Source organism: Archocentrus centrarchus, chromosome 8 (genome assembly GCF_007364275.1).
Source record: "Archocentrus centrarchus isolate MPI-CPG fArcCen1 chromosome 8, fArcCen1, whole genome shotgun sequence".
Taxonomy (NCBI): Eukaryota; Metazoa; Chordata; class Actinopteri; order Cichliformes; family Cichlidae; genus Archocentrus; species Archocentrus centrarchus.
Window position 1 is genome coordinate 17242198 of NC_044353.1, and position 18331 is coordinate 17260528.

The window sequence follows — 18331 nt, forward strand, 5'->3', positions numbered from 1 at the left end:
ATATAAGTAAGTTGTAAAGTGATACCTTGATTAGTGTACATGGTTGAAGCATAGGCTTTCACCCATCATGTACAGCACATATCAAAAAGGGAAGAACTAAGAAAAGTGAGTTTTGTGACCAGGAGTAAAGAGAGAAAAAAATGGGAAGAAGCTACAAAATTGAGGAAGAACTAGAGAAGAAGAGACCACATGGAAGGACAAATACATCCACATTCTGCATCTATTGTAATATTGTGATGATATTTTCTTAAATGCATTTTTACTCTTATAATTATAGACTTTGCTTCTTTTTTTTTTTTGGAAATATTCATATCATGAATGTCAAAGTAAATACACTGACATATGGTTTCTATTCTGTAAACCACTAAAGTCTAAAAGCTCAATATATATAATTTTTTTTTTATTATTCCATAAAAATGTCCCCAAGCTCTACTTTTCATCTACCCAGAAGCAATAAATCAAGTCAACAAAACTACAGGATAAAAGCCATTTTCTCTAGGACATGAACTGCACACCATCACTGTGTTATAATGAACTGGGTGTGCACCACGGACCAAAGTCCAGTGTGGCTTGTGGGGGTGAACACGATAAAGCCAAATCAGTATCCAATCAAAGGAGTGAAGCAAGGGTCATAAAGAGCTCAGATAAGCTCAGGATGCTCTGAGTGACTCTACGCCACAACTCTTGAGTTTCTGCTTCAAAGGACACACCTGCTCAGCTTTCCCTTTCATGGATATATTCAACCAGTGTTATTTGGTCTGGTTTAAAAATCAAGGACCTGCTGTGCACTGATTACAGTGAACTGACTTGGAAACAGAACAACTTTTTTTTTTTCTTTTTTTTTTTAGGTCAAATAGACTCATCCTGTCCAGCCATGGTTGATGTAGACGTGCGAGCCCTCACCCAGCCTGTGGGGATCATGCGTATAATGGCAGCCATCCTCACTTGTATGTGTTTTAGCGTGGCAGCAACAGCAGGATATAGCTCATCTTCCTACTGGGCATGGTGCATGTTCACTTGGTGCTTCTGCTTCTTCTTCAGCTGTCTCATTGTCATCCTGGAGTTCACCACTGTCAGCGCCAAAGTACCTTTTGCCTGGGATGACTTCACTGCTGCCTTCGCAATGCTGGCGTGCCTCATGTGCCTGATTGTCTCCATCATCTACCCCACCTTTTTCACCTGCAAGAGCTGCCACCGGGCCATCGGCGCCTCTGTGGTTTCCTGGGTTTGTTTTGCCATATATGCAGGTGAGGTGGTCTTAACACGCCTTCATCCTCGCGGGGAAACCAGCGGGTTCCTCTCCACAGTGCCTGGGATAATGAAGATGCTGGAGACCTTCATTGCTTGTCTCATCTTTGTGTCACTGGAGAGAGGCCAGTACACTGGTAATTCAGGACTCCAGTGGTGTGTGGCTGTGTACTCCTTGTGTTTCATCGTTTCCATCATTATAATCCTGCTGACCCTCGGACAGCTGACCTCTTTCTTTCCGTTGTCCTTTGACAAGCTGGTGATTGTCTATAACATTTTGGCAGCAGTGATGTACACAACAGCAATGGTGATCTGGCCACTGTATAGCTTTGATAAAAACAAAACAAGACCCTCTGACTGCGGCCACTTCTGCCCCTGGGATAAACTGGTGGTGGTCACCTTCATGACAATCTTTAACTTTATTGTTTACACCCTGGACACTATTTACTCCATACGTCTTGTGTTCTGTACCACCAGTCAGTGAAATGCTGCTTATGAAAATTAATATGAACTAATATGAAACCAAACATGCTGTGTTTGAATCTGTTAACAGAAAATGTGTGAATAGTGTTTCCATTTTATATTGTGCCAAAGAACGTGTCTATAAACACAAACACAATCTATTACAACTGTTTCTTTGAAACAATTGTATTAGATTGCTGCTGTTATTGTATCCAAGTAATGACTCCATGTGCCTCAAATGTGTAACTGCATAAAAGAAATGTCAATTACCAGAACACACTCAGTTAATGATTAGATCTGTAGTATCACTGTTGTAAAATATTTTTTAAAAAAAATAGCTGGATGGGACTTTGGAGCCTCAGGTGATTAAACAGTACAGGCAATAATGGTGAGCTCAGCTATAGCTCTGCTCCATCATATAATCAAATTATATGGTAAGTAAAGGTATGTGTGTTCACATTCATCTTATTACTTAGGGGTGTGGCAGCTTTCTGATAAAAGGAAGAGTTTAGAGACACTGAGCTGTATAGTACACATATTAGGTTAGTTATATTACTGTAGTTGAAAAAAAATTCAAGCCCTGTATCGTCACAAAATGTTACTGTTATACTTTATTAATGAGTTATAATTGAGCTTTACAGCAGAGCCTGACAGATTCAGGATTTTTCAGACCGATATTGATGTGTAAAAGTCTGATACTCCAATATATCTGCAAATATTTGTAATTATTTCCCTAATGTGTAGTTATTTCTGGCAAATAGCTACACATCTGTTGTGTGCAGTTGTTCGTTTACTTGTCTACTCTTTGCCCAGCTCTGCTCTGATCAGCTGGATGTTGCATTTGTGGCGTTCCAAACACATGTTGCCAACAGGAAAGTTGTTGTCTAATCAAAGCTGGCAGGTGTCTCGCCCGTCTCTTCATTTACTGGCCATTATATATAGGTGGGCAAATAGCTAATATCGACTGGTACCTCCTTTAGAGGTGATGGTAGGTATTGTTACCTTCATGTAGAACAACACCCAGGACAGAAAACTCATTGTGGGTGGTGCTACAAATGGCAGTTCCTCAAATGTCCACTCGAGGATAGCTTCAAAAGACAGTTAAAATGTTCCACCTTAGAGCAGAAAAAAGTGGCCCATAGCTGATTTTTCCCTCCTCATTACAGCTCTTACTGACTGAAGTCGGCTCAAGTTTTTTCACTATGTTAGCACTCATCAGCAGGCAACCCCAGCCATACACTAACTAACATTAGTAACATTAGTTACTCAACCCGTCAAAAAACAGTCACAAAACAAAGACAGCAATGACCAATATGCCAAAGTTGTGGCTTCAAAACAGGAAGAATCCTCAGTCCAGTGGGTGATGTCAAAGTGAACGTCCATGTTTTAGCTCCAGTTTATAACAAGTTTCCTTATTACCAGTCTTTGTGCTGTTTATGTCTTGTCATCTAATATATAATATGAAGGCAGTTTTCCTCTAAATGTCAAACTATTCCTTCAGTGTCTTACATAAATTTATATTAAAATCAAAATCCTTTGTGTGCAGCACAAACAGGAGAATATAAACAGTGACAGGCTGGTCCCTGAGATGGAGCTGGAAGAAATGAGAGAAATACAGGGAAAGATGAAAAAATGAAGAGTTGAAGAAGAAAGGTTAAGCAACAGCAAGAAAATGACAGACTTTAGTGAGATACGTGGGAAAACCAAAAAAGAAAATGAAGCTGGATTTCTTAGAAGGTGTTTTCTTTCTCTTTTTTCTCCTTGTAGCTTTCTTTCTTCTTTAATGATGTACTGAGCAGGCGTGAAAAGCTAGGAAGCTAAAAGTATGACCTAAGTCTTTTAAAACAGCTTCATCCAAACCTTGCATGTAATCCCAAAGCTATTGTGCTGCTCGGTACACCAATCTGTGTGAGTGAACCTGGGTCAAATAGAGTAACTGAAGCATGGAAATTAAGCTTTTCTTCTCGTGTCAGTCTGTCAGAAAGAAAGACCACATTTAAGTGAATAGTGTATATATGCCAGACATGGCAGTAAACTGGGGTCTGCTTTGATTTAGATTACACAGTAGACACCTCACATTCAACAGTTCATGAGTTCCCTCCACTTCTGGGGGGAATAGAGGTGCAAAAAAGTGCCTTCCATCAAAGTGAGTTGCAGTAAAATGTGTCTTGTGACTATTTACTATTCAAAGCATCTATGCAAAGAGGTGCCACGTGTTAGTGTAGTTAAATCAATGGCATTTCTCCAGTAACATCTACCTGTGTTTTCTGACAGGCTTACTCATTAAGCACCAGCAAGAGTGAATGGTAATTGTTAACTAGTATCAATAGAAAATTCTAACTTTTAGTTGGAATATTAATACACTTAATACAGAACAAAATAAAGAATTGATGACAATTTAAAGTAGCTGTTCGAGAAGATTTGAATATTTAAGGGGGGGGGGGGGGGGGGCACAAAGCTGCCACAGAAAACATGATTTTCCGCCTCATGTGCAACCAAAAGGCTTTCGGATGAGAGGTGAAACGTCCAGTCGCATTTTTTCAAGCTCCACAGACTAGTATGACCTGGATGACTGAGAACATACACAGACATAAGCTTAATCATGCACTGGATGTATAGTGCAAATGTATTTAAAGTGTGTAAAGTAGGTGACATCATGCACAGATTGCTCGAGAATTGTGAAACAACAACTTGTTGCTAGGGAAATGCATGTATTTCACAACTGGATGGCAGTGGTTCCTGGAGGTTTCTGGCTGTTGCTGGTTGAAATCAGTTGAAATCAGTTGCAAAGAAGTTGCTAAACCAAAAACCTCCCAGTGATTGCTTTGGTTGCTAATAGATCGATATTTTTGCCTATGGTTTTTCAGGTGTGCAGCCAACATGTTTCAAAAGGTGCAACTTTGACTTTGAAGCCAAAAGGTCTCCATTTCCAGTTCATGTTTTACATTGTCACTGTAGCTTGGAGAGCTATAATATTTGAAAAATTTGCTATAACATTTAAAAAGTTACTGAAGACCACTTAAGGTGGGCATTGATGTGTGGCATGTGTTGCCCTCCTGGCATGTTGGGTGTCAGGGAGCAGAGTGGTCCTAAATCCTACAACTGTGTATATTAAAATAAAGAAGCACAAAACATGAGCTTGTTAACAGCTTGACAGCTGGCTTGACTCTGTGTCCTTAAACAGGACACACAAACTCATCAATGACCTCCCACAATAACCAGCAACTTGTTGTATAGTGTAGTGTGACAAATGTTGATACATTGCCAGGAAATGCATAAGTAACCTTAGCGACCTCTATTTCTGCGCATATGACTGTCGATCTGATGCTTCAGAATCTCTTTTTGAGGAAAACGGTAAATCAACAGGTAAGCGTGGAGGTTGGCCATATAAGAGGAAAAATGGGCAGAGACCAGTGGTCTCATACCTTGTGCAATTATAGGCATGTACTCTACAAAATGGATAAGATGGTCTTTCCACTGGCTCTTTTTCTCTTTTTCCAAGGTGCGCAGCATCTGAAGGAGAGTATGGTTGACTCTTTCCATATCACTGCTTTGCGGATGATATGGCATCATTCGAAAATCAAGTAGTCTGAAGAAGGGCATTCCAGCCAGAAACGTTACTTCTTTTATACACTGATGGATTAAACATTCTCAAGGAGCTTTTTGGTGTGCGGACCTCCTCCTTTTTCATCATTCGAAAATGACCAATACCGGCCAGCTGCTGTAACCTTTTAAACTTACTATTCTCAAACTCCTTCCCCTGATTGTGGTGGAATTTCTGAGGGTGTCCGGAGCAAGGGATGAAGGCATGGAATTGTCAGCTGCTGTTTTCCCTGATTTATTTCTTGTTGGATATGCCTGAGGAAAGTATGAAGTGGTCTACAAGGACAAGAATGTACTCATAGTGTAACCCAGTGTTAAAAACACATGCGAGAATGAATGAATATTGATTTAATAGCTTATTCTACAATGAGGTTAAAAAGTTATGTTAATATTTAAAACCAAGTTCTTAAATAAGTTTATAAATATATGTAAAAAGTGTTAAAAATCTTTACAAATTGTGCCATACACCTTTAATAGTAGTTTTAGTGATGGCTTGACCAATCAATAGCTGGCATGGTCTGATATCACATCAGCCAATGAGGTTGGTTGTCCCGCCCTCCCGCTGCGCGGTGCAGGGAGTCTGCTCGGATTGCGTCAGACACAGACACAGCTCCATGCTACTGTTGCTTCTGCGGTTAGCCTGAAGAAAAAACTTGGAAAATAGCGAATAAACTTGGAAACTGGTTAGAAAGAGACATCCTAAATAATCGCTTTGCCAATGAGGACGTTCCGAATGGTAATGTCATGTTTGCCGGGCTTTGGAGACTTCTGATGCGACCGGGTTGGAAACTGGAAATCTCCGTGTAGCCTCGTGTAGCATCGGTGAGTGATTGCACGTGTGTAGTTAGCATTTTAGCACAGGCAATGCACTGAAAAGTGGCTAACATCCTTAGTCATCACTAAACTCAGTTAAAGATAGGTTGATGCTTTGTGGTGTTGTATAACTATTGTTGTGTATGTTGTATTTTTCATAATGTATTTGCCGTATTTTATTATTAGCACCTGTCTAGCATTTTCACTGATGCTAATTCCGTTCATGGTGCTACTGCCTATGTGAAGTGCCTTTTATTAGCACTTGCTAGTATTTTAATGCACTTTGCTACTGTTCTGATTGAGATAAAGCTAATGTGTTTTTACAATCCACCTTCTGATGGGAAATCATTACACTACCATGGATGTATTTCATTAGCTCTTTAAAAGATTTGAATAGTATTTTTATATTACCACATATAAGCTAATATAATTAGTTTTATTGAAGTGTTGGTAATATTTGACAGTGATAACTTGAACTATATTGTTGTACAACAGAAAAAACTTGAAAAGTGACTGAAAAACCCTTTAAATTGTAGCTTTAAGCTAATGGATATTAGTTTACAATGTTTTAAGCTACTTTATTCTGGCCTTGTTCTAGGTCAGGTTTTTTGTTGGTGCACTATTTGATCCATAGTGCTACTGTGAAGACTGGATTGCATTTCCAGAACTGGATGGCGAGCCCCAGCCCAAGGATCGGACAAACCGGTAGATAGTGACCCGACTGGTCACTATAACTGAGACATTGCATGAACAATTGATGGACACTGTGACAAAAGACTAAAAAGGAAAAAAGACTACAGACTGGATTATTTATTTCTAATTGTTTATTTTCCTTGTGTTGTTTTTGCTTTGGGTTTAAAAAGGGAAAAGCGCGCAGTTTGTTAATTGTATATATATATATGTGTTGGTTTAATGACATTTCATTCAGTAAATTCTACTCTTTCTATAAACTGTGCATCTTCCTCTGTTGTTGCTCACACCTAGGCTCCCCCACGAATCCAGAGTCTTCTGATTAGGCCAACATCCCTTTATGTGTGTGGTATTGGTATTAGTTATTGAAGTAATTTACTCTACCATATTTCACATCTGTCAAGGGTACTTGAAGGTAACCTCTTGTGGGTTACACACGTGTTATACACGTGTTACAAATAAGTGGCGAGCCAGCCAGGAGCCTAGAGTTGTGTAACAACAGTGGAATAACGATTGAAACAAACTTGTAAACGCATTGCTGCAATGGATTTCATCTCAAAGTTAGGTGTTAAGATACCAAATGCAGTCATTATTAGCGGTGTAACAGGATCAGAAAAAGACAATGAGGTTTTTGAATACTTACGGCAATGTGGTTCGATAAATAGGACACTAACCGTTGAGGATAGCTCATCTGAGTTTTACCAGAATCAGATTGTGGAATTTACCTCTGGTTTAGCTGTTCAACAGTTAGCACCTGCGTTGCCTTACCTCTACCCATCAGCTGATGATCCGGATGTCAAATATTGTATCCGTGCCTTAACAGATGTTTACACAACAACTGTAGGGGGCAGTGTTACCGACACTTACCTCGCTGAACTAAAGGGTTTAGCCAAACTAAGTGGGAAGGATTTTGAAGAGGTGTTACGGGAGGTGATGTCAAAATTTGAAGAGTCCATGGGGTCTGTTGAGGCAGCCGCAAACCCATGTCCAAATAGTGACACAGAACCCACACTAGGTGCTGGTTTCCCTACATACCACATTGACACCCCCCACTCACCTAAGCTCTTTCAGAGCCCTGATCCAAGTGCCTTGAAACCCAACCAGACGCCTCACATGTTAAGTCAAACTGATCTAATCTCACCTGAGGTGCAGAGAATCGTGGTTGAACATGTTGTTAAAACACCTAAGACACCTAATAATCATTCCACCCTTAGGTTGAGAGCTTTCTCTGGAAAGAATCCTAGACCATACACTGAAGTTGACTATGAGACATGGCGTTCCCATGTTGATTTGATGATGGGAGATTCATCGCTTTCCAACTTGGAAAAAATTCGAAAAATTCTTGAGAGCCTTCTTGCTCCAGCGTCAGATGTTGTTCGGCCTCTTGGGCCGGACGCATCACATGCTGACTATCTTAGGCTGCTTGAGTCAGCGTTTGGCACCGTTGAGGATGGTGAGGAACTGCTAGTGCAATTCATGAGCACCCTGCAGGATCCTGGGGAAAAACCATCTGCTTACTTACATCGCCTGCAGGTGGCGCTGAGTCTTGCAGTGCGCAGGGGTGGTGTAGACCCCAAAGAAACAGACCGACAACTCCTAAAGCAGTTCCAGAGAGGCTGTTGGGATGATAACCTGCTGACTGAACTGCAGTTAGACTTAAAAGATAAAAATCTGCCCACATTTGCAGAACTGTTACTCCTTCTCCGCACTGCAGAGAACAGACAAGAAGTTAAAAACGCAAGAATGAGAAAACACTTTAGTGCTGCAAAACAAAAAGCAGTCTCCCATGAACAAACAGCCACTGAAACAAAAATTAACTCTTCTGAAACAGTTTCAAGTACCCTAAATGATTTAAAGAAACAAGTTGCTGATTTAAAAAGCCAATTAGCAGCAGTTGTGAAAAAAAAGAAACTGACAGTACCTAAGAAAATCCAAACAACAAAACCTGACGATGCAAAACCTGAACCCAACTCCCCTTCCCACAGCCGCTCTAGTACAAGGCCCAAGCCCTGGTATTGCTTTCGCTGTGGGGAGGATGGACATATTGTTGCCAACTGTGACTCTGAGCCAAACCCTGCCTTGGTGGGAGCTAAAAGAAGAGAGCTAAAAGTGAAAAGACAAATATGGGACAGTCAGCATAGCGGCTCCCCCTCTTTAAACTGAAGTCTGCCTCTGTTGTGGGACAAACAGAGGCTGACACAGAGTCGAAACGTCCCTTTGAAACCAAACCAAATGTGCCAAAAAAACAACGTGCCACTATAAAGTCGCATACTAAAACTGACAGATTCAAACTGCCTCAAGGCTTAATCGGCAGTAGATGCACAGCCCAAGTGAAGATTAATGGTAATACTGTTAACAGTTTACTAGATTCTGGCTCCCAGGTGACTACGGTCCCTCAGTCATATTATGAACAACATTTGTCCAGTCATGAGATCAAACCACTTTTTGACTTGCTCGAAGTCGAAGGAGCAAATGGCCAGTCAGTACCTTACTTAGGTTACATTGAGATGAACGTCACCTTTCCAAAAGAGTTCCTTGGCATTGAAGCTGATGTGTCAACACTTGCCCTCGTTGTACCAGATATTCGAGCTACTTCCCAGTCCTCAGTGTTAATTGGGACCAACACCTTAGATGTGCTTTATGAGTTGTATAGTGAAGCAGGTCCCGGACTGCAGCCCCCCACTTCAAATGGTTATAAGGCAGTGCTAAAAGTCCTGGAGTTAAGACACAAACAGACCCAAGACAGTAGCCTTGGCCTAGCAACCCTGTACAACAGAGGCCCTCAGCTGGTCCCAGCAGGCCAGACAGTTGTCCTAGAAGGCTCAGTAACTATGTCAACCAATACCACTGAGAAGTCAGTGCTGCTAGAGCACCCATCCTTTTCAACCTTGCCTAGTGGCGTCTTAGTAAAACCAAGTCTCATCAGCTTACCTGAGCGAGCACCTTACCTGATACCAGTTGTTCTCACCAACGAATCTGAACACGACGTGACAATCCCTCAAAAGTGTGTGATTGGAGAGATCCATGCATTCCAGAGAGTCCTCTCTCACGAACATTCAGTGAAGCCTCCCCAGTCTGAGGTCAGTCACAAAAACAACTTGGCCTTTAACTTTGAGTCTTCCCCTATCAGCGCTGAGTGGAGAGAGCGCATATTGCAAAAACTCAATGACATGCCAGACGTTTTCGCACAAAATGATCTCGATTTCGGTCGGACTGATCAAGTCAAGCACACCATTAAACTGATAGACGAAACTCCATTCAAACACAAAGCACGACCCATACACCCCAATGACCTGGAAGCTGTTCGTAAACACTTGCAAGAGCTGCAACAAGCAGGTGTGATTCGAGAATCCACTTCACCATTCTCTTCGCCCATTGTCGTGGTGCGGAAGAAGAACGGCGAAGTCCGCCTCTGTATTGATTACAGAAAGCTCAACCTGCAGACTGTAAAGGACGCTTATGCGCTCCCAAACTTGGAGGAAACATTCTCTACTTTGACTGGATCCAAGTGGTTTTCAGTCCTTGATTTAAAATCTGGCTACTACCAGATCGAAGTAGAGGAAGCTGACAAACCAAAAACCGCATTTGTATGTCCTAGTGGTTTTTGGGAGTTCAATCGAATGCCACAGGGCATTACAAATGCTCCAAGCACCTTCCAGCGCCTTATGGAGCGATGCATGGGTGATATGAATTTGAAAGAAGTGCTGGTGTTTCTTGATGACATTATAGTCTTCTCTAAGACACCAGAGGAGCATGAGACTCGCTTGATGAAGGTTCTTAACCGCCTCAAGGAGTACGGGCTTAAACTCTCCCCCGAGAAGTGCAAGTTCTTTCAAACTTCTGTGCGATACCTTGGACACATAGTATCCCAGAAAGGGGTAGAGACCGACCCTGAGAAAGTGAGGGCTCTGAGTACCTGGCCTGTGCCCAAAGACCTTAAGCAACTCCGTTCATTCTTAGGCTTTTCAGGGTACTATAGGCGCTTTATCAAGGACTATTCAAGCCTTGTTAAGCCCCTCACTGACCTAACATCAGGATACCCACCGTTGCGTAAGAGCACGAAAACCAAAGTTAAGCCTAGGGAGTACTATGACCCTAAAAAACCCTTTGGTGAACGGTGGACTCCTTCTTGTGACCTAGCTTTCAAAGGCATCATTGAGAAGCTCACTTCTGCTCCTATCTTGGCTTTTGCTGACCCTAAGCTGCCGTACTCACTCCACACAGATGCCAGCACTACAGGTCTTGGCGCTGCCCTTTATCAGGAACAGGACGGCCAAACGAGGGTCATTGCTTATGCGAGCAGGGGGTTGTCCAGAAGTGAAGCTCGTTACCCCGCCCACAAATTGGAGTTTTTGGCCCTAAAGTGGGCTGTAACAGAAAAGTTTGCAGATTATCTTTATGGAAACCAGTTTACTGTCATCACTGACAGTAACCCCCTCACTTATGTTCTGACAAAGGCTAAGCTTGATGCAATGAGCTACCGTTGGTTAGCTTCCCTGTCTACTTTTGACTTTAAGCTCCAATATAGAGCAGGCAAACTCAACTCTGATGCAGACGGCCTTTCGAGGCGACCGCATGGTGAGTTGTTAAACGATGCTGTGTCACAAAAAGAGTTTGACAGAATACAGCAGTTCACCCAAACTCATTTGGCACAGCAAGAGACCAGTTTAAGTCCAGAGGTGGTGTCGGCCATCTGTGAGAGACCTTTGTGTTGTAGTTTCTCCGATGAACCTACCCCTCTAGTGCACTCATTAGCTATCTCTGTAACTGCATTACCAGATGACTTTGTCAATGAAGATAACTGTGGTGGTCTTCCAGTTGTACCTCATCTGTCAGCTGGGCAACTTAAACAAGAGCAAAGAGCTGACCCCTGCTTGCGCGAGGTCATTGTCCAATTGGAGACTGGAGAAAAGGTTCCACCTACAGTCAGAACCGAACTCCCTGATATAAACCTGTTGCTCCGAGAACTTAATCGTCTTGAACTGCACAACCAAGTACTGTACCGAAGACGCCAAGATGGCGGCAATGTCACTTATCAGCTTGTCTTACCTGAAGGGCTCCGTGAGACAGTTTTCCACAGTCTCCATAATGATATGGGCCATTTAGGCATTGAGCGTACCCTTGATCTTGCCCGAACAAGGTTTTATTGGCCTCGTATGGCAGCTGACATTGAGAACAGGATCAAAACATGCAACCGCTGTGTACGGAGAAAGACCCCTCCAGAAAAAGCTGCAGAGCTTGTGAACATAAAGTCCGCCAGACCACTCGAACTGGTTTGTATGGATTTCTTATCCATTGAGCCTGATCAAAGCAACACCAAGGATGTGCTTGTGCTAACAGATCATTTTACCAAGTACGCAATAGCCATTCCTACTCCTAACCAAAAAGCCCAGACCGTGGCAAAATGCCTTTGGGATCACTTCATAGTTCATTATGGCATCCCTGAACGTTTACATAGTGACCAAGGGCCAGATTTTGAGTCACACATAATAAGGGAACTTTGTAAGATCATGGGCATTCACAAGATTCGAACAACCCCTTATCACCCCAGGGGAAATCCTGTAGAACGCTTTAACCGCACATTGTTAAGTATGCTTGGGACTTTGGAACAGAAAGACAAAACGCAGTGGCGCAACTTTGTAAAGCCATTGGTCCATGCGTACAATTGTACGAAGAATGACACAACCGGATTTGCACCTTATGAATTGATGTTTGGTCGCCGACCAAGGTTACCAGTTGACCTCGCGTTCAACCTACCTTTCCGGACCAAAAGTTTTAAGTCCCACTCGCAATATGTGGAGAAGCTGAAAACAACCCTTCAAGAAAGCTACAAACTAGCAACGGAGAATGCTAACAAAATGGCAGACAGGAATAAAGCCAGATTTGACATGCGTGTAAAACCTTCCAAACTAGAACCAGGGGACCGAGTTTTGGTGCGAGCTGTTCGCCTTAGGGGCAAGCATAAACTAGCCGATAGGTGGGAGACAGACATTTATGTTGTGGTCAAACAAGCTGGTGATCTACCAGTCTACACCATCAAGCCTGAAACCAAAAATGGGCCAGTGCGCACAGTCCATCGTGACCTTCTCTTACCTTGCGGGTTCCTTGCTCCCACAGAAGAGAATCCCACTCCACCAAAACGCGTCTGCAAACCTAAAACACGACAGTCCCCTGAGCAAACTGAAGAATGTGATCTTTCTGAACCTGGAAATGAGGATGTCTACTGGCTTAGAGAACAACCTGTCCCAGAGCCAATCAAATTTATGCAAGTCTATGAGTTCCCACGACAGATATACCCTGAGAACTTACCTGAAAGCGACAATGTACCTGGATGTGACAACTTGCCTGAAAGCGACAATGTACCTGTATGTGAAAACTTACCTGAAAATGACAATGTACCTGGATGTGACAACTTACCTGAATGTGACGATGTATCTGGATGTGAAAACTCACCTGGAAGTGACAATACACCTGGATGTGAAAGTGTATCAGAATGCAAGAATCTACCTGATTGTGATGACACTCCTGGCAGTGACCCAGTAGTCCCTACTGAAGAGGAGCTTGAAACAGTAGCAGATACAGAACCTGTAGTCCAGGACAATGATCGTGAGAGTGAAACTAATGTACCCAGTGAAAAGGGATGTAACAAACAGGTATCAGAGGATACTCCAATGCACCCAAGTCATGACACTACAAATCCTGTGAGACGCTCAGAAAGACCGTCAAATCAACCAAACAGGCTCCAGTATAACCAGTTAGGAAACCCACTCTTAACTATTGCTCAGTCCCTATTTCATGGTTTAAGCCTTGCTTTTACCAGTGCCTTGACAGAGACTGACCTTGAAGCTACTTGGAAGGAATCTAGTTTTCCTGTTATTTCAATGCAACCCACCCCATGCAAAGAGACTTGCATGTTCCAAGGGGGGAATGTGTAACCCAGTGTTAAAAACACATGCGAGAATGAATGAATATTGATTTAATAGCTTATTCTACAATGAGGTTAAAAAGTTATGTTAATATTTAAAACCAAGTTCTTAAATAAGTTTATAAATATATGTAAAAAGTGTTAAAAATCTTTACAAATTGTGCCATACACCTTTAATAGTAGTTTTAGTGATGGCTTGACCAATCAATAGCTGGCATGGTCTGATATCACATCAGCCAATGAGGTTGGTTGTCCCGCCCTCCCGCTGCGCGGTGCAGGGAGTCTGCTCGGATTGCGTCAGACACAGACACAGCTCCATGCTACTGTTGCTTCTGCGGTTAGCCTGAAGAAAAAACTTGGAAAATAGCGAATAAACTTGGAAACTGGTTAGAAAGAGACATCCTAAATAATCGCTTTGCCAATGAGGACGTTCCGAATGGTAATGTCATGTTTGCCGGGCTTTGGAGACTTCTGATGCGACCGGGTTGGAAACTGGAAATCTCCGTGTAGCCTCGTGTAGCATCGGTGAGTGATTGCACGTGTGTAGTTAGCATTTTAGCACAGGCAATGCACTGAAAAGTGGCTAACATCCTTAGTCATCACTAAACTCAGTTAAAGATAGGTTGATGCTTTGTGGTGTTGTATAACTATTGTTGTGTATGTTGTATTTTTCATAATGTATTTGCCGTATTTTATTATTAGCACCTGTCTAGCATTTTCACTGATGCTAATTCCGTTCATGGTGCTACTGCCTATGTGAAGTGCCTTTTATTAGCACTTGCTAGTATTTTAATGCACTTTGCTACTGTTCTGATTGAGATAAAGCTAATGTGTTTTTACAATCCACCTTCTGATGGGAAATCATTACACTACCATGGATGTATTTCATTAGCTCTTTAAAAGATTTGAATAGTATTTTTATATTACCACATATAAGCTAATATAATTAGTTTTATTGAAGTGTTGGTAATATTTGACAGTGATAACTTGAACTATATTGTTGTACAACAGAAAAAACTTGAAAAGTGACTGAAAAACCCTTTAAATTGTAGCTTTAAGCTAATGGATATTAGTTTACAATGTTTTAAGCTACTTTATTCTGGCCTTGTTCTAGGTCAGGTTTTTTGTTGGTGCACTATTTGATCCATAGTGCTACTGTGAAGACTGGATTGCATTTCCAGAACTGGATGGCGAGCCCCAGCCCAAGGATCGGACAAACCGGTAGATAGTGACCCGACTGGTCACTATAACTGAGACATTGCATGAACAATTGATGGACACTGTGACAAAAGACTAAAAAGGAAAAAAGACTACAGACTGGATTATTTATTTCTAATTGTTTATTTTCCTTGTGTTGTTTTTGCTTTGGGTTTAAAAAGGGAAAAGCGCGCAGTTTGTTAATTGTATATATATATATGTGTTGGTTTAATGACATTTCATTCAGTAAATTCTACTCTTTCTATAAACTGTGCATCTTCCTCTGTTGTTGCTCACACCTAGGCTCCCCCACGAATCCAGAGTCTTCTGATTAGGCCAACATCCCTTTATGTGTGTGGTATTGGTATTAGTTATTGAAGTAATTTACTCTACCATATTTCACATCTGTCAAGGGTACTTGAAGGTAACCTCTTGTGGGTTACACACGTGTTATACACGTGTTACAATAGCCCTGACTTTCCTCTTGGTGTAGCGAACCTCTCTTTTAAACAACTCACAGTGTGTCTGTCTCAGTTTAATTCCATGTTCTCTAATGTGGCTAAGAACTTGTCTGAGGTGGCTTAATAAATGGTCCTCAAAGGATGTGGAATCACACAGCACATCATCAAGATATAGAGCACAGCACTTGTCTTGAAGACCTTTCAGCATTCCCTCAATATACCTCTGAAATGCTGCAGGTGCATTTGTCAAGCTAAATTGAATCTAAATCAATTCATAAAGCCCCAATGGTGTGCTAAAGGCTGTGAGGTGTCTGGATTCCTTGCTGACAAATGCTTGGTTATATGCACTGTCCTAATCTAATATGGAGAACCATGTGTTGCCACCCAAGTTGTCGAGCAAGTCCTGAATTCACAGCAAAGGGTGACAATCTGTGTTGGTTTTTCTGTTCCGCCCATGAAAGTCCACACAGAGCCATAAACTCCAGTCCCTTTCACGGACATAGACAACTGGAGAGGAATATGAGGATGCTGATTTGTGGATCCAACTCCTTTCTGTATATAGTCTTTAACCTCCTTGGCTTAGGGATAGTTATAGCACTTTTGGACTGGGTTGTTACCTACCACATTAATCTTCAGCTGTAAATTGTGTATGCAGCTTGCAAATACATCAGATTCCTCAAAGAGTATCTGATGCACAACTTCCTGCTTCTCCTGGTCAAGATGCTCTGGGGGGTATCACTTTTGGATGTGTCAGACTCTCCTGGGCTATTTACTCTGTCACTGGTGTCACTGGTTTGGCTAACCTGCATGGCACACACAGAGGCATTACCACTTCATTGCCCTGGCTGCCAACCAGGGAGACTAAACTGGCCCGCTGTCTATGATATCTTCTATGCAACCTAAGACTGTTCTTGGTGACAAGAAAATATCATGTTTGGTTGAGTACAGACTGGGATTTTTTTAGATTTTGAGGCACCAGTAGACATCAACTAAGGCAGGAAACAAATCTGTCCCATCTGGTAAATCTGGTTCAAATCAAATTATCCTCCTCAGGCCAATATATTGATATTGCATTTCACTTGACATATTTGGTCACTGGGAACTGTAAGACCTCTCTTTCCCACTCTGATCATGTCACTTACTGAATTTTCCCATGCTTGAGCTTCACTGACAACAGAAACAATAGTTTCAACTGTATCTCTGTTGCGTTTTAATCATTTAATCTACGAAAAATCACTTAAGCTGACACTCTCTGGTTTTTCAGGACTCTCTAGGATGACCTCCTCATTCACAGTGAATCCCAATAGCAGACCACTAACATATCTCTGACTCACTTGCATAGGTGTATGTATGGCTACTTGACCATGTTTTGCATTTTTGATTTCCACTAGCATTTCAGTCCAACCATCAAAAGGTACTTCAGTCCCGTTAACTGCTGTGAATCTGACTGGATCACTTAGCAGAAGGTCTTCAAGTGACTTAATTTTTGTCATCTGGTAAATGATTCTCTAACCTAGATTTTGCCAGTATAGTGACCTGAGCCCCACTGTCCAGTAGCTTCTCAGCTGGTACACCATTATGGTAAAAGATAAACATGCAACTTTTACCTATCAGCCTGACCACATGACTTCCTTTCCTCACTCTGTGTCTTAAGGGTAGCTGACTATCAGTGGGAAGTCGTTGATGAGTTTTTTCTTATGGCTTGTTACAGTGGTTTGGGAATGTGGCTCTTGTGTGGTCATTGGTGGTCCCTTCCCAGTGACCCCCTCATGTTTCCCGTGAATTTGCTCATGGACAGGCATCCCATGGCCCAGTGTCCTTCCTGGCCATACCCGAAGCAGTGGTTACAGCTAGCAGTCCTTTGGGTTATACATGGCCTGCATTTTCCTTTTGTGGTGGACTTAGGTGACTGTACAGCACTGAGTGAGCTGACCTGTGTGGACTCGGAAGTACTTCCCACTGGATTGAGAGCTTTCTCAGTAGTTCTGGTTCTTCTACCTCATGCTTTATGGCATCTGCAAACTTGAACAACCCATCTGTCTGAGCAACATTAATTAGCTTATGTTGCTTTCTCTGGATTCCTCGTTGCAGTTCTTGTAAAGTACACATCTTGCTATGTCAGAAGTAGTGGAAGTAGCACATTGATCCAGGACACTGATCCAGAAGGAGGTGCTAATCCTGGACGAGCCCCCACAATTGTTGTCCCCCTGGCTTTGTGAGTGTCAGGGAGTGGTGTGGTCCTAAATCCTGCAACTCTGTAAATTAGAATAAAACAGCACAAAACATGAGCTTGTTTACAGATTGACAGCAGGATTCATTCGGTTTCCTTAAACAAGGAAACACAAACTCATCAGTGACTTCTCACGATTACAGCAACATGTTGTATAGTGTAGTGTGACAGATGTTAATACATTGCCAGGAATTACATACATGGAGATTGAAGCACAAGGAAGTAAATGTCGTGTCCATTAACATATTTCTTCAGTTGTACTTGAACTACACGATGACTATTACATATATTAGATTAAATTTTATTATTCCCTTTGGGAGGGTTCCATCAGGGAATTTAAAGTTCCAGTAGCACTTTTCCATAGTAGGCACACAAGCAAGCACAACAGTAGTCAGTACTACTCATGTTCATGTATTACAATAATACATGAACATTTGTTAATTTTGGCCATGGTAAACCAGCAATTCTTCCAGTTGTGCAAACATATCATTTGCACTGCAAAATGCAAGATACTATAAACTCAGAGTAGGTCACAACCATTCATATATCAAAATATACATGAATTACTTGCATCTCCTCTTATCTCAATATGTATAGAAATCATCTCACTGACTGAAAATGTTAAGTAGCCCTTTTTGTGCTTGTTAGCCAATTAACTTACTGTAACAAACCCCATTTGCACTTCATTAGCATGACTACTGT

General features: G+C 41.9%; 1 protein-coding gene across 1 annotated transcript; it reads left to right on the plus strand.

Annotated features, from left to right (window-relative positions):
• Positions 1-874: 874 nt before the first annotated feature.
• On the plus strand, positions 875-1732 carry LOC115785273 (myeloid-associated differentiation marker homolog). The gene has a single exon (XM_030736814.1). It carries the CDS (start codon positions 875-877, stop codon positions 1730-1732), a length of 858 nt encoding a protein of 285 aa, XP_030592674.1.
• Positions 1733-18331: the final 16599 nt, after the last annotated feature.